Source organism: Eriocheir sinensis, chromosome 14 (assembly GCF_024679095.1).
Source record: "Eriocheir sinensis breed Jianghai 21 chromosome 14, ASM2467909v1, whole genome shotgun sequence".
Taxonomy (NCBI): Eukaryota; Metazoa; Arthropoda; class Malacostraca; order Decapoda; family Varunidae; genus Eriocheir; species Eriocheir sinensis.
In genome coordinates, this window is record NC_066522.1 from 6,700,536 (window position 1) to 6,715,348 (window position 14,813).

The window sequence follows — 14,813 nt, forward strand, 5'->3', positions numbered from 1 at the left end:
AAAGGAAGGGAGGAACGAAGAGAGGAAGGAAAGGAAAACCGATAGAAAGAAGAAGATAAAGAAGGAAGGAAGAAAGAAAGGAGAAGGAAGGAAGGAAAAGGGAAGAAAGGAAAAAGAAAAGTAGGAAGGAAGGAAGGAATTAAGGAAGGAAGGAAGGGAGGGAGGGAGGAGGAAGAGGAAGGATAAAAAAAGATAGAAAGGAAGATAAGATTAGAAGAAAGGAAGGAAGGAAAAGAGGGAAGGATGGAAAGAAGGAAGGAAGGAAGGAAGGAAGAAGGGAGGAAGGAAGAGAGAAGAGAAGGAAGGAAGAAGGGAGGAAGGAAGAGAGTAGAGAAGGAAGGAAGAAGGGAGGAAGGAAGAGAGTAGAAAAGGAAGGAAGAAGGGAGGAAGGAAGAGAGAAGAGAAGGAAGGCAAGGGTAGGGAAGGGAGGAAAGATAGGTCAGAGTGACTTGCTATAGATTATAAAAGGAAAGAGAAAGGAGGCCGAGCAAGGAAGGGAGAGGAAGGGAGAGAGGGGGGAGGAAGGGAGAGAGGGGGGAGGAAGGGAGAGAGGAGGGGAGGGAGGGAGGGAGAGAAAGTGCTTAAGGGAAGATATGCAAACAACACACACACACACACACACACACACACACACACACACACACACACACACAGATAAGTAAATGGATAAATAAATAAAAAAACAAATAAACGAATATGAAATGCGTGTAACAAACAGACTTTCAAGGATAATTAAGATTAAACAGTCACTATTAATTTTTGTTTCTACTGCAGTTTAACAATGTAAAGTCATCTATATATAAATTAGCTTCGTTATACACAAGTGATGATAATAGTAATAATGATAATAATAATAATAATAATAATAATAATAATAATAATAATAATAATAATAATAATAATAATAATAATAATAATAATAATAATAATAATAATAATAACAAGAATATCAAATGGCTAAGTATTTCCTTCTTCGCAACAACTCTTTGACACTTCTTTATAATTTTTTTTCTTCTTCATCATCTTCGTCTTCTTCATCTTCTTCTTCATCTTCTTCTTCTTCTTCTTCATCTTCTTCTTCTTCTTCTTCATCTTTTTTTCCTTTTCTTTCTTTCTTCTTCTTCTTCTTCTTCTTCTTCTTCTTTTTCTTTTTCTTTTTCTTTTTCTTTTTCTTCTTCTTCTTCTTCTTTTTCTTTTTCTTCTTCATCTTTTCTTTCTTCTTTTTCATCTTTTTTCTTTGTCCTTCTTCTTCATGATCATATTCTTAATCTTCATATTATTCTTGTTCTTGTTCTTATTGTCTTGTTCTTGCTCCTGTTATCTTCTTTCTTGTTCTCCTCGTTCTTGTTCCTGTTCTTCATCTTCTTTATCTTCTTTTTCTTCTTCATCTTCATATTCTTCGTCTCCATCATCATCATCATCTCCTTCTTCCTCCTTCTCCTCTTCTTCCACCCCGAACATACCACAACCTCACCCTCAAACCTCACTTTCTCCTCCCTCCCCCTCGCCCTCACTGCTCTTCGAGGGACCTAAGGAGGGACTCGAGGGTGAGGTCTTCGTCGGAGCGGATGAGCGAGGCGGCCGTGACCTTCTCCACCTCCTCGGGCAGGAAGTAGGAGTCCGGGAGGGTGGTGACTGTGTTTATCCATTTGCGGAGCTCCACCAGTGAGTTGCGGGCGATCTGGTGGTGGTGGAGAGGTGGGAAGTGGAAGGGTAGTTTGGTTGTGGTGGAGGGGTGAATGGGTGGTGGGGTGGTGATTGGGAAGGTTGATGGGGGGTTGTGTGATGGAGGTGGAGTGGTGGGAGGTTTAGTTTAGTGTATATGTATGTGGGTGTGTATGGTTGTGGGTGGTTGCAGGTGGTTATGGTGGGAGTGGGGGTGGATGGTTGTGAGTGGTTGCAAGTGTATGAGATTGGAAAGGAAGGGATGTAAGTGGATGAGGATGTGTATGGTTATGTGGTGGTTGTGGGGGAAGGTGGATGGTTGTGGGTGGTTGCAAGTGGATGAGGTAAGAAAGGAAGAGATGTAAGTGGATGGAGATGTGTATGGTAGTGTGTGGTCATGGGTGGATGGATGAGGGTGAAGTAGGGGAGGTTGAGGTTGGGGTGTTTTGGGGTGGTTGTGGATAATTGTAAGAGGATGCGGTTAGGAGGGAAGGACGTGTAGATGGGAGTGAATGTGAATGGTTTTAACAGGGAGGAAGGAAGGAAGAAGCGAATGTGTAATGGTGCCCGTGGATGGTTGGGAGGGATGTTGTTGTTGTTGGTGTTGTTGGTGGTGGTGGTGGTGGTGTATAGATGTGGTTGGAAAGGCAGAGGAAAGAGGAAAGACGAGAGAAGAAGGAGAAATAGTTAGAAAGGAGGGAAAAGGAAGGAACGAACGAAGAGAGGAAGGAAGGAAAAAAAAATAGTAACAAGGAAAGAATGAAAAAAGAAAGAAAGAAAAAAGAAAGAAATGAAGGAAGGAAGGAATAAAGATAGTAACAAGGAAAGAATGAAGAAAGAAAGAAAAAAAAAGAAGGAAGGAAGGAAAAAAGACAGTAACAAGGAAAGAATGAAGAAAGAAAGAAAAAAGAAAGAAAAGAAGGAAGGAAGGAAGGAAGGAAGGAAGGAAGGAAGAAGGATGATTAGGAAGAGGGGAGAGAGAAGAAATATAATAAGTTGAGGGAATTTAATATAACACACTAAAAAAAAAAGACAACAAAGCAAGATATATAAGAATGACAAGAAAAAAAACACAACTCAGAACACACACAAAAAAACACGACATAATATTATTCTTTGGCTTACGTCTGAAAACAAAGCAAGATACACACACAAAAAAAAAAAAAAAAAATACATACTCCTCTTCCTCTTCCTCGTCCACCTGCCTCCATCTCCCTCCTAACCCTTTCCCCATTACCGTGTCATCTCTCTCCCCCATCTCTTCGGAAATACCCATCACTTTCATCACTTCTTTTCCCATTTTGCTCCCTTTTCCCCTTTCTCTACATGCTCTTCTTCTTCTTCTTCTTCTTCTTCTTCTTCTTTTTTCTTTTCTTTTTTTTCTTCTTCTTCTTCTTGTCCTTCTTCATGATCATATTCTTTAATCTTCATATTATTCCTGTTCTTGTTCTTCTTGTTCTTGTTCTTCTTGTCTTGTTCTTGCTCCTGTTATCCTTATTCTTGTTATTCTTGTTATTCTTGTTCTTGTTCCTGTTCTTCATCTTCTTCATCTTCTTTTCCATCTACATCATCATCACCCATTTCTTCAGCCACATTCTTACCCTTATACCCATTTCTGACCCCTTATTTTTACCCCTTTCTCTGTGTTACCCATTTCTACTTTTTACCTCCCTCCACCACTTGCCTTTTTTTCCCTTGCCCTGCCTTCATGCACTCTTTCTCTCCCCTATTTCCTCGCTCCACATCACCACTTACTCCTCTCCTCCCCATTTCCACTTTCCCCAACACTCCCTCTTTTCCTCCCCGTTTCCACTTTCCCCAACACTCCCTCTTTTCCTCCCCATTTCCACTTTCCCCAACACTCCCTCTTTTCCTCCCCGTTTCCTCCCCTTTCTCTTCCTCTTTTATCCTCACCCCACCCTGTTACTCCTCTTATACTCCCCTCTCCCCTCACCTTTCACTCCCCAGTATACCACTTCTCTTTCTTCTCTTTTTTTTCCCTTTCTTCCACCTTCTTCCTCCCCAGCAACCCTGCAAACGTTTCCTTCTTTTATTCTCCTCTTTCCTCCACCTTCCCCATCTTTCATTAACAATTCTTTTCTTCCCTTTTTCTACTTTATTTTCCTCCTCCCCAGCCATCCTGCACCAGTTTTCTTCTCTTATTATCCTTCTCATCTTCGCTATCTTTCCCTACCACTCTTCTTTTATCTCCTTTCTCTACTTTCCCGACCACCTTTTACCCGTTTCTTTCTCCTATCCTCCCCTGTTCTTACTTTTCCTCCTTCTTTCCCAACCCTTCTTTGCCTGTTTCTTTCCTCCATCTCTCCATCTCCCACCACCACTCCTTCCTCCCTTTCCTCCTCTTCGCTTTCTCTTCCTCCACCTTTCTCCACCTCTCACTACCACCCCTTCCTCCTTTTCTCCTCTTTGCTTTCTCTTCCTCCACCTTTCTCCACCTCTCACAACCACTCCTTCCTTCATGTCCCCCCTTCGCCTTCTCCTCTTTCACCTTTCTCCACCTCTCACCATCACTCCTTCCTCCCTTTCCACCTCGTCGCCTCCTCTTCTTCCACCTTTTTCTCCCACCACTACCACTCCCTCCCCTTTCACCTCCTTCGCCCCCCTCACTCCCCGCCGCACCCACCTTGCACACCTCCCCCTCGGCCGAAGACAGCGGCTCGTGCTTGAGGCAGTACACCGTGCGGTCCAGGTGTTCCTCCGCCTGACGCAGCTTCGTCAGGAACTCCCGCCGCGTGATGCTGGTGCGCTGGAAGGCTTGGTTGGCCTCCAGCAGCAAGGGCGCGTGGAGCTCATACAGAGTGAGGCCTGGCGAGGGAGAGGAGTGGGATGAATGTGTGTGGGTGAACTGGAGTGTGAGTTAGACTGTGTTACACTGGGTTAGATAGATTGGGTTAGAGTGGTTTAGATTAGATTGAGATAGACTGGGTCAGATTAGGTTAGATTAGACTGAGGTAGAATGGGAGAGGAGTGGAATGAGTGAGTGTGGGTGGAGGGGTGGGTGTCATGGAGTGTGAGTTAGCCTGTTAGATTGGGTTAGATAGATTGGGTTAGCATGGGTTAGATTTGATTGGGATAGACTGGGTCAGATTAGGTTAGATTAGACTGAGGTAGACTGGGTTAGATTGTGTTAAATTAGATTGACTAGGATTGGATTAGAATGGGTTACATTAGATTAGACTGAGGTAGATTGAGGTAGACTGGATTAGACAGGGTTAGATTAGATTGAGGTAGATTGAGGTAGACTGGGTTAGATTATATTGAGGTAGATTGAGGTAAAATGGCTTAGATGAGACTGAGGTGGCGTTTACGTGTTTCGTTTTGTTTACGGGCGTTTACGTGTTTCGTTTTGGTTACGGGCGTTTACATGTTTCGTTTTGGTTACGGGCGTTTACATGTTTCGTTTTGGTTACGGGCGTTTACGTGTTTCGTTTTGTTTACGGGCGTTTACGTGTTTCGTTTTGGTTACGGGCGTTTACGTGTTTCGTTTTGGTTACGGGCGTTTACATGTTTCGTTTTGGTTACGGGCGTTTACGTGTTTCGTTTTGGTTACGGGCGTTTACATGTTTCGTTTTGGTTACGGGCGTTTATGTGTTTCGTTTTGGTTACGGGCGTTTATGTGTTTCATTTTGGTTACGGGCGTTTATGTGTTTCGTTTTGTTTACGGGCGTTTATGTGTTTCATTTTGGTTACGGGCGTTTATGTGTTTCGTTTTGGTTACGGGCGTTTATGTGTTTCGTTTTGTTTACGGGCATTTACGTGTTTCGTTTTGGTTACGGGCGTTTATGTGTTTAGTTTTTGTTAAGGGCGTTTATGGGTTTCGTTTTTACGGGCGTTTACGTGTTTCGTTTGGTTACGGGCGTTTATGTGTTTCGTTTTGGTTACGGGCGTTTACGTGTTTCGTTTTGTTTACGGGCATTTACGTGTTTCGTTTTGGTTACGGGCGTTTATGTGTTTCGTTTTGGTTACGGGCGTTTATGTGTTTCATTTTGGTTACGGGTGTTTATGTGTTTCATTTTGGTTACGGGCGTTTATGTGTTTCGTTTTGTTACGGGTGTTTATGTGTTTCATTTTGGTTACGGGCGTTTATGTGTTTCATTTTGGTTACGGGCGTTTATGTGTTTCATTTTGGTTACGGGCGTTTATGTGTTTCGTTTTGGTTACGGGCGTTTATGTGTTTCATTTTGGTTACGGGCGTTTATGTGTTTCGTTTTGGTTACGGGCGTTTATGTGTTTCGTTTTGGTTACGGGCGTTTATGTGTTTCGTTTTGTTACGGGCGTTTATGTGTTTCGTTTTGTTACGGGCGTTTATGTGTTTCGTTTTGTTACGGGCGTTTTTGGGGTTAGTTTTTGTTACGGGCGTTTATGTGTTTCGTTTTGTTACGGGCGTTTATGTTTCGTTTTGTTACGGGCGTTTATGTGTTTCGTTTGTTCCGGGCGTTTATGTGTTTCTTTTGGTTTACGGGCGTTTATGTGTTTCATTTTGTTACGAGCGTTTATGTGTTTCGTTTTGTTACGGGCGTTTATGTGTTTCGTTTTGTTACGAACGTATACGTGTTTCGTTTTGGTTACGGGCGTTTATGTGTTTCGTTTTGTTACGGGCGTTTATGTGTTTCGTTTTGTTACGGGCGTTTATGTGTTTCGTTTTGTTACGGACGTTTATGTGTTTCGTTTTGGTTACGGGCGTTTATGTGTTTCGTTTTGTTACGGGCGTTTATGTGTTTCGTTTTGGTTACGGGCGTTTATGTGTTTCGTTTTGTTACGGGCGTTTATGTGTTTCGTTTTGGTTACGAGCGTTTGTGTGTTTCATTTTGTTACGGGCGTTTATGTGTTTCGTTTTGGTTACGAGCGTTTATGTGTTTCATTTTGTTACGGACGTTTATGTGTTTCGTTTTGGTTACGGGCGTTTGTGTGTTTCATTTTGTTACGGACGTTTATGTGTTTCGTTTTGGTTACGGGCGTTTGTGTGTTTCGTTTTGTTACGGGCGTTTATGTGTTTCGTTTTGGTTACGAGCGTTTATGTGTTTCATTTTGTTACGGACGTTTATGTGTTTCGTTTTGGTTACGGGCGTTTGTGTGTTTCATTTTGTTACGGACGTTTATGTGTTTCGTTTTGGTTACGAGCGTTTATGTGTTTCGTTTTGTTACGGACGTTTATGTGTTTCGTTTTGGTTACGAGCGTTTATGTGTTTCGTTTTGTTACGGACGTTTATGTGTTTCGTTTTGTTACGGGCGTTTATGTGTTTCGTTTTGTTACGGGCGTTTATGTGTTTCGTTTTGGTTACGAGCGTTTATGTGTTTCGTTTTGTTACGGACGTTTATGTGTTTCGTTTTGTTACTGGTTTTTATGTGTTTCGTTTTGTTTACGGGCGTTTACGAGTTTCGTTTTGGTTACGGGCGTGTGGTTTACGGGCGTGCGGTTTACGGGCGTCTAATTGGCAGGTATTTAATTCGGGATGTCTCGGGGCCGATACCGAGGTGGAGGAGGCCTCTTCCGTGAAGGTGTCGCCGGCCTGCACCTCTGCTGGGCTAGGGCCGGCAGCCTCCTCCTCTTCGGGCCCCGCGCTAGAGACATCCTCGTCCGCCTCAAGCTTTCGGATGAAAACTTGAGACGCCGCAAACGTTTACCGGAATATTAAAATCGATGAACTAAGTGGTGAAAGCCGTTGTTGAAGTGTTTGTAAGTCTTGGGATGGACCTGAAAGATGGAGCGAAGAGAAGAAACCCTGCCGCCACCGGCGCCTCCTTCTGCTGTTGCCTAAAATGGTGAATTTCCACGCTACAATTCCACCATCTAATGCTTCCCTTCTTTGGAAGAGGAGGAGGAGGAGGAGGAAAGAACACATACCAGAGGGTGCAGTGATGGCGAGGTACGTATACGGAGGAGGAGAACGAAGCATCAAGAGGGTGCATTTGAGGAAGGAACGGCAGAGAGTGATAAAAGTGTGTTGGAGTGTTGTGGTGTGGAGGACGCGTGCCGCAGTGGTGAGGTGAGGTAGGAGGGAGGAATAAGAGGTGCAGCAGTAGTGTAGAAATAATAAACAGAAGGAGAAATTATGTATTTGTGTGGTTGATGTGTGTTACCAAAACGCATAGGTTGGATAAGTTAAGTAGTAGTAGACCGAGTAGAGCAGAGGGGTAGAGGAAAGGTAAAGGTACAGAACGAGCCTGTAACATATCGAAGACAGTGTGAAAGGGGAAAAGGAGTTGAAGCAGAGTAAGGACTCATTACAAGTGTTCCTCCAGCATGAGAAACTCCACCCAACCTTACTCTTGTCTTAAAATCGATATCAGTTCCTCACTATCCATCCCTCACCTTAACACCTTCACAGCTGTTAGAGTCTTGCTCATTATTTGATTTAAGTGGTTATATTTTTCCTCACAACTTTTCTCTTTCATGCAGTAAAAGAAGGAAAAATGAGTCCTAAAATGAAAGAAAAATATTTTCCTACGACATACAGTCTAGAATTAACACAAGAATTGCCACAAAAAAAGAAAACGTCTTGTGTCTGTGTGTGCCAGTCAGTGTGTTTTCAAGGGAGGTGTGTTGCAGGTTGGTAGATCAGTAGGTAGGCATGGTGGGTGAGGCAGGGGGGTAGGGAGGGAGGGAGGGAGGGTGCTTGGTAGGCAGGTTGACAGGTAGGAAGGGAGGGAGGGAATGAGGGAGGTAGTTATGGACCCATCCTCCGACCGAACCCACCACAGCCCCTTCCCTCCTCTCCCACTCCTTACCTATCCTCACCCACCCATCTAACCATCAACCTCCCTCATTTCCCTCCTCCCTCCCTCAACATCCACCCTTCAACTCACTCTCCCACCCACCTCGTTGCAATTGTGTTTGTGTGTGTGCCACTCAGTGTGTCTTTAAGGGAGGTGTGTTGCAGGTTCGCAAGTGTGTGGGTAGATTGGTAGGCAGGCGTGGGGATTGAGGAGCAGATATGGAAGGAGGTCGGCAGGTAGGAAGGGAGCGAGGGAAGGAGGAAATTAAGGCAGGTTACTAGGAAGGTAGACCTATACCGCCCTTGCACGATCCCACCACATCTCTCCCCTCCTCTCCCACTCTCTACCTATCCCAACCCACACATCAGCTTCCCCTCTCCCTCTTCTCTCCCTACACCCCTGCCCACCAACCCACTCACCCACCCACCTCGTATAGGGTTGTTTGGGGTGACTGAGTCTCTTTTTTGTGTGGTGAGTCAGTGTGTTTTTTGCGGTCTTTTTTTTCTTTTTTTTTCTACTTTTGGGGCGTTTATGTGTTTCGTTTTGTTACGGGCGTTTATGTGTTTCGTTTTGTTACGGGCGTTTATGTGTTTCGTTTTGTTACGGGCGTTTGTGTTTCGTTTTGTTACGGGCGTTTATGTGTTTCGTTTTGTTACGGGCGTTTATGTGTTTCGTTTTGTTACGGGCGTTTATGTGTTTCGTTTTGTTACCGGCGTTTATGTGTTTCGTTTTGGTTACGAGCGTTTATGTGTTTCGTTTTGGTTACGGGCGTTTATGTGTATCGTTTTGGTTACGGGCGTTTATGTGTTTCGTTTTGTTACGGGCGTTTATGTGTTTCGTTTTGTTACGGGCGTTTATGTGTTTCGTTTTGTTACGGGCGTTTATGTGTTTCGTTTTGTTACGGGCGATCATGTGTTTCGTTTTGGTTACGGGCGTTTACGTGTTTCGTTTTGTTTACGGGCGTTTATGTGTTTCGTTTTGTTTACGGGCGTTTACGTGTTTCGTTTTGTTACGGGCGTTTGTGTGTTTCGTTTTGTTACGGGCGTTTATGTGTTTCGTTTTGTTACGGGCGTTTATGTGTTTCGTTTTGTTTAAGGCGTTTACGTGTTTCTTTTTGTTACGGGCGTTTATGTGTTTCGTTTTGGTTACGGGCGTTTATGTGTTTCGTTTTGGTTTCGGGCGTTTATGTGTTTCGTTTTGGTTACGGGCGTTTATGTGTTTCGTTTTGGTTACGGGCGTTTACGTGTTTCGTTTTGTTACGGGCGTTTATGTGTTTCGTTTTGGTTACGGGCGTTTATGTGTTTCGTTTTGGTTACGGGCGTTTACGTGTTTCGTTTTGGTTACGGGCGTTTATGTGTTTCGTTTTGGTTTCGGGCGTTTATGTGTTTCGTTTTGGTTACGGGCGTTTATGTGTTTCGTTTTGTTACGGGCGTTTATGTGTTTCGTTTTGGTTACGGGCGTTTATGTGTTTCGTTTTGGTTACGGGCGTTTACGTGTTTCGTTTTGGTTACGGGCGTTTATGTTTTTCGTTTTGGTTACGGGCGTTTATGTGTTTCGTTTTGGTTACGGGCGTTTACGTGTTTCGTTTTGGTTACGGGCGTTTATGTGTTTCGTTTTGGTTACGGGCGTTTATGTGTTTCGTTTTGTTACGGGCGTTTATGTGTGTCGTTTTGGTTACGGGGGTTTATGTGTTTCGTTTTGGTTACGGGCGTTTATGTGTTTCGTTTTGGTTACGGACGTTTATGTGTTTCGTTTTGTTTACGGGCGTTTATGTGTTTCGTTTTGGTTACGGGCGTTTCTGTGTTTCGTTTTGGTTACGGGCGTTTATGTGTTTCGTTTTGGTTACGGGCGTTTATGTGTTTCGCTTTGGTTACGGGCGTTTATGTGTTTCGGTTTGGTTACGGGCGTTTATGTGTTTCGTTTTGGTTACGGGCGTTTATGTGTTTCGTTTTGTTTACGGACGTTTATGTGTTTCGCTTTGGTTACGGGCGTTTATGTGTTTCGTTTTGGTTACGGGCGTTTATGTGTTTCGTTTTGGTTACGGGCGTTTATGTGTTTCGCTTTGGTTACGGGCGTTTATGTGTTTCGTTTTGGTTACGGGCGTTTATGTGTTTCGTTTTTGTTAAGGGGGGTTATGTGTTTCGCTTTGGTTACGGGCGTTTATGTGTTTCGTTTTGGTTACGGGCGTTTATGTGTTTCGTTTTGGTTACGGGCGTTTATGTGTTTCGCTTTGGTTACGGACGTTTATGTGTTTCATTTTGTTTACGGGCGTTTATGTGTTTCGTTTTGTTTACGGGCGTTTATGTGTTTCGTTTTGGTTACGGGTGTGTGGTTTACGGGCGTGTGGTTTACGGGCGTGCGGTTTACGGGCGTCTAATTGGCGGGTATTTAATTGGGGATGTCTCGGGGCCGATGCCGAGGTGGAGGAGGCCTCTTCCTTGAAGGTGTCGCCGGCCTGCACCGCTGCTGGGCTAGGGCCGGCAGCCTCCTCCTCTTCGGGCCCCGCGCTAGAGACATCCTCGTCCGCCTCAAGGTTTCGGATGAAAACTTGAGACGCCGAAAACGTTTTTTGGAATATTAAAATCGATGAACTAAGTGGTGAAAGCCGTTGTTGCAGTGTTTGTAAGTCTTGGGATGGACCTGAAAGATGGAGCGAAGAGAAGAAACCCTGCCGCCACCGGCGCCTCCTTCTGCTGGTTAATTTCCACGCAGCAATTCCGCCATCTAATGCTTCCCTTCTTTGGAGGAGGAGGAGGATTAAAGAACATATACCCGAGGGTGTGTTCGGGGCAGAGGGATAACCAAATGGAGTGAAGATAATGGCGCGCTGAGGATAAGAGCTTGGGGAGGGATGGGAAAGAAATTGCGTAAGGTAATATAGTGAAAACAATGCGGTTAAGTTTTTGGGGTGGACACAGGGGTATTGTTTGATCTTCCTTTGTGTTCCTTTGTGTTCCTCCTCCTCCTCCTTCTCCTCCTCCTCCTCCTCCTCCTCCTCCACCACCTCCTCCCCCTGCTCATATCCTCCTCCTCCTCCTCCACCCCTGCTCACCTCTCAGCCTGGATATCCCCGGGTCTATCACCTCCAGCACCCGCAGGAGGTCCCGGCAGCATTCCACCTTCCGCCTGCGCTGCGCCTCCGTCAGGGCCCCCAGCGAGTACTCCGGCAGCCGACCGTACATCTGAAGGGGAGATAGATAGATAGATAGATAGATAGATAGATAGACAGAAAGATAGACATACAGACACGCACAGAAGAACAAACAGAGAAACAATATACTGCCGACCGAACATCTGTATGGGAGAGACAATATAGACACTGAAATGGATACACAAACATAAATACACAGATGGAAATACTCGTAAGATACAACCGACCGAACACCTGATGAAGAGAGGAAACACACACACAGGAATACACACAGAGAGAGAAAAATGATATAGCGAACCGGACATGTGAAAGAGGAGAGGCAATGCGTATGCAGAGACAGATATACACACACAGGATTACACAGCTTGGTCTTCCCTCTGCAACGCCTCTCCCCTTTCTCCTCCTTTTGTAACTCCACTACTTTTCCTCCCTTTTTTCTCCTCCTCCCACTTCTTCTATTTCACCTCTTCCTCCTACTCTTCCTACTGTAATTCTTCTTCTCCTCTTCCTCCCATTTCTCCTCCTATTTCTCCTCCTCTTACTCTTCCTCCTGTAAATCTTCTTCTCCTTCTTTTCCCATTTCTGCTCACATTTCTCCCACTTCCTATTCTTCCTTCTGTCACTTCTCTACTTCTCCTCTTCCTTCTTTTCCTCCCACTTTTCCTATTCCTCCTCCTCCTCCTACTCTTCCTTCTGTAATTCTTCTCGTTCTCCTCCTTCTCCCATTTCTCCTCATATTTCTCCTTCTCCTATTCTTCCTTCTGTAACTTCTCTACTTCTCCTCTTCCTTCTTTTCCTCCCACTTTTCCTATTTCTCCTCCTCCTCCTACTCTTCCTTCTGTAATTCTTCTCCTTCTAATACAATCTAATACAATACAATCGACAACGCGTGGAACGTCTTCAAAGATAAGCTGTTGCAAGTAGAGAAGGCTACAGTGCCTACGAAATCCAGGCGAGTAAATGGGGCCGTAGATCCACCGTGGATGACCAGATATATAAAAAGGGCAGTAAACATAAAAAAAAGGAATTATAATTTGATGAAAGAGAATGCTACGGCCGAAGCCAGCACACAGTACCACAACAGCCTCAGAGCTTGTCGCAGCCTTATTCGGAGTAGCAAACGCAACTATGAAAAGCAAATAGCGCGCGAAATCAAAACTAACTCCAAGAAATTCTTCACGTACATAAGATCGAAAAAGAAAGTAAAATCCAATATTGGTCCCCTGACAGACGAGACTGGATCTGTAACTCAGGACAGTAAACAGATGGCCAGAATCCTCAATAGTAATTTCGCATCCGTTTTCACAGTCGAGGACATCGAAACCATTCCCGAGGGTCCTGACCCGCCGAGTGAGATCACGCCGCTGGAAATTGACACAATATGCGACCAAGAAGTAAAAAAGTACTTGGACAAACTCGACACGAACAAGTCAACGGGACCCGACAGTTTGTCCCCGCGATTATTAAAAGAGCTTAAACAACAAATACTTCAGCCACTCACTAACATATTCAACCGGTCAGTCCAGCTAAACAAGGTCCCGGAAGACTGGAAGATGGCGAACGTAACACCGATTTTCAAAAAAGGAGACAAAAGCGTTGCATTAAACTACAGGCCCATAAGTTTGACATCAGTGGCAGGAAAAATACTCGAAAAGATTACTAGAGATAAACTTGTTAAGTTTCTAGAAAATAATAATATAATCTCCGACACCCAGCATGGCTTCAGAAACAAGCGCTCCTGCCTAACGAATTTATTAGACTTCTTCCAAGGTATATATAAGAACTGGGATGCCCACATTCCCAGTGATGTTATATACCTGGACTTTCAGAAAGCCTTCGACAAGGTACCGCACGAGCGACTCCTTAAGAAACTGCACTCGGCGGGCATCGGAGCCAATCTGATCGCGTGGATAAGAGATTGGCTCACCGACAGAAAACAACGAGTACTACTCAACGGACAGCCTTCCGATTGGCTTCCAGTCACTAGTGGAGTGCCTCAAGGGTCAGTGCTGGGACCCATCCTCTTTATCATATATATCAATGACCTAGAATCAGGACTGAAATCCACAATATCGAAATTTGCAGATGACACCAAGGTGGGTGGAGATGCCCTCACAAAGACCGACTGCGAAATCATTCAGAAAGACCTCAATCATATTATCGAATGGTCGGAAAAATGGCAAATGTCTTTTAATGTTGACAAATGCAAAGTCATGCACATTGGGTCCCAAAATAGTAACCATACATACATCATGAATGGGAGACCTCTGCAAGCGATGCAGGAGGAAAAGGATCTTGGAGTCACTATCAGCAGTGACCTGAAACACGCGAATCACTGTAAAAAAGCATACAACAAGGCCAACATTATGCTCGGGTTCATAGCGAGGAACTTCGAGTATAAAACACCAGACGTGATGCTATCCATGTATAATTCCATGGTAAGACCGCACCTCGAGTATGCAGTGCAGTTCTGGTCTCCCAATTACAGAAAGGACATTGCTTTACTGGAAAGGATTCAACGACGCGCCACAAAGATGATTCCAACCTTCAGGGCTCAACCGTACGAGGAACGACTCAAGCGACTCAATCTCTTTACATTGGAGAAAAGACGCCTACGAGGGGATATGATTCAAGTCTTCAAGTATCTAAAAAAGTTCAATAACGTCGATTACTCCAAATTCTTTGAACTGCAAACCAACTCAAGAACTAGAAATAACGGTTTACCCATTCAGTCGAGTCGATGTAACACAGACATTGGAAGGAGTTTCTTTTCAAATCGAGTCATCCGCCACTGGAACAATCTTCCCTCAGAAGTAGTGAATGCGAATAGCATCAACTCCTTCAAATATAGAATCGACCGTCATTTCGCTGCGTCGGGAGTAAACTGAATAACGAGGGGCTTCCATCTGCTCCTCAATATCGAGGTGCTTTCATCTGCTCACCAAGCCCCAAGTGGCGATCGAGCAGATTAAATCACCCAAGCGGGCGACCTCGTAATGAGCCAATAGGCTTTCTGTTGCCTGCATTTCCATGTTTCCATGTTTCTCCTCCTTCTCCCATTTCTCCTCATATTTCTCCTTCTCCTATTCTTCCTTCTGTAACTTCTCTATTTCTCCTCCTCCTTCTTCTCCTCCCACTTTTCCTATTTCTCCTCCTCCTCTTACTCTTCCTTCTGTAATTCTTCTCCTTCTCCTCCTTCCATTTCTCCTCATATTTCTCCTTCTCCTATTCTTCCTTCTGTAACTTCTCTATTTCTCCT

The 14,813-nt window shown here is 44.4% G+C and overlaps 1 protein-coding gene across 3 annotated transcripts in view; it reads right to left on the reverse strand.

The window, feature by feature from the left end:
- Positions 1-1,135: 1,135 nt before the first annotated feature.
- Positions 1,136-14,813, reverse strand: part of LOC126998370 (SET domain-containing protein SmydA-8-like) — a 42,099-nt gene continuing 28,421 nt past the window's right edge. For all 3 annotated transcript variants that reach the window (XM_050859908.1, XM_050859906.1, XM_050859907.1), the window contains exons 11-13: positions 11,456-11,585; positions 4,310-4,491; positions 1,136-1,681 (exon numbers count right to left, since the gene is read on the reverse strand). In XM_050859908.1, coding sequence (XP_050715865.1) covers positions 1,511-1,681; positions 4,310-4,491; positions 11,456-11,585 — 483 coding nt within the window. In that variant the 3' untranslated portion in view covers positions 1,136-1,510. The remainder of the gene's footprint in view (positions 1,682-4,309; positions 4,492-11,455; positions 11,586-14,813) is intronic.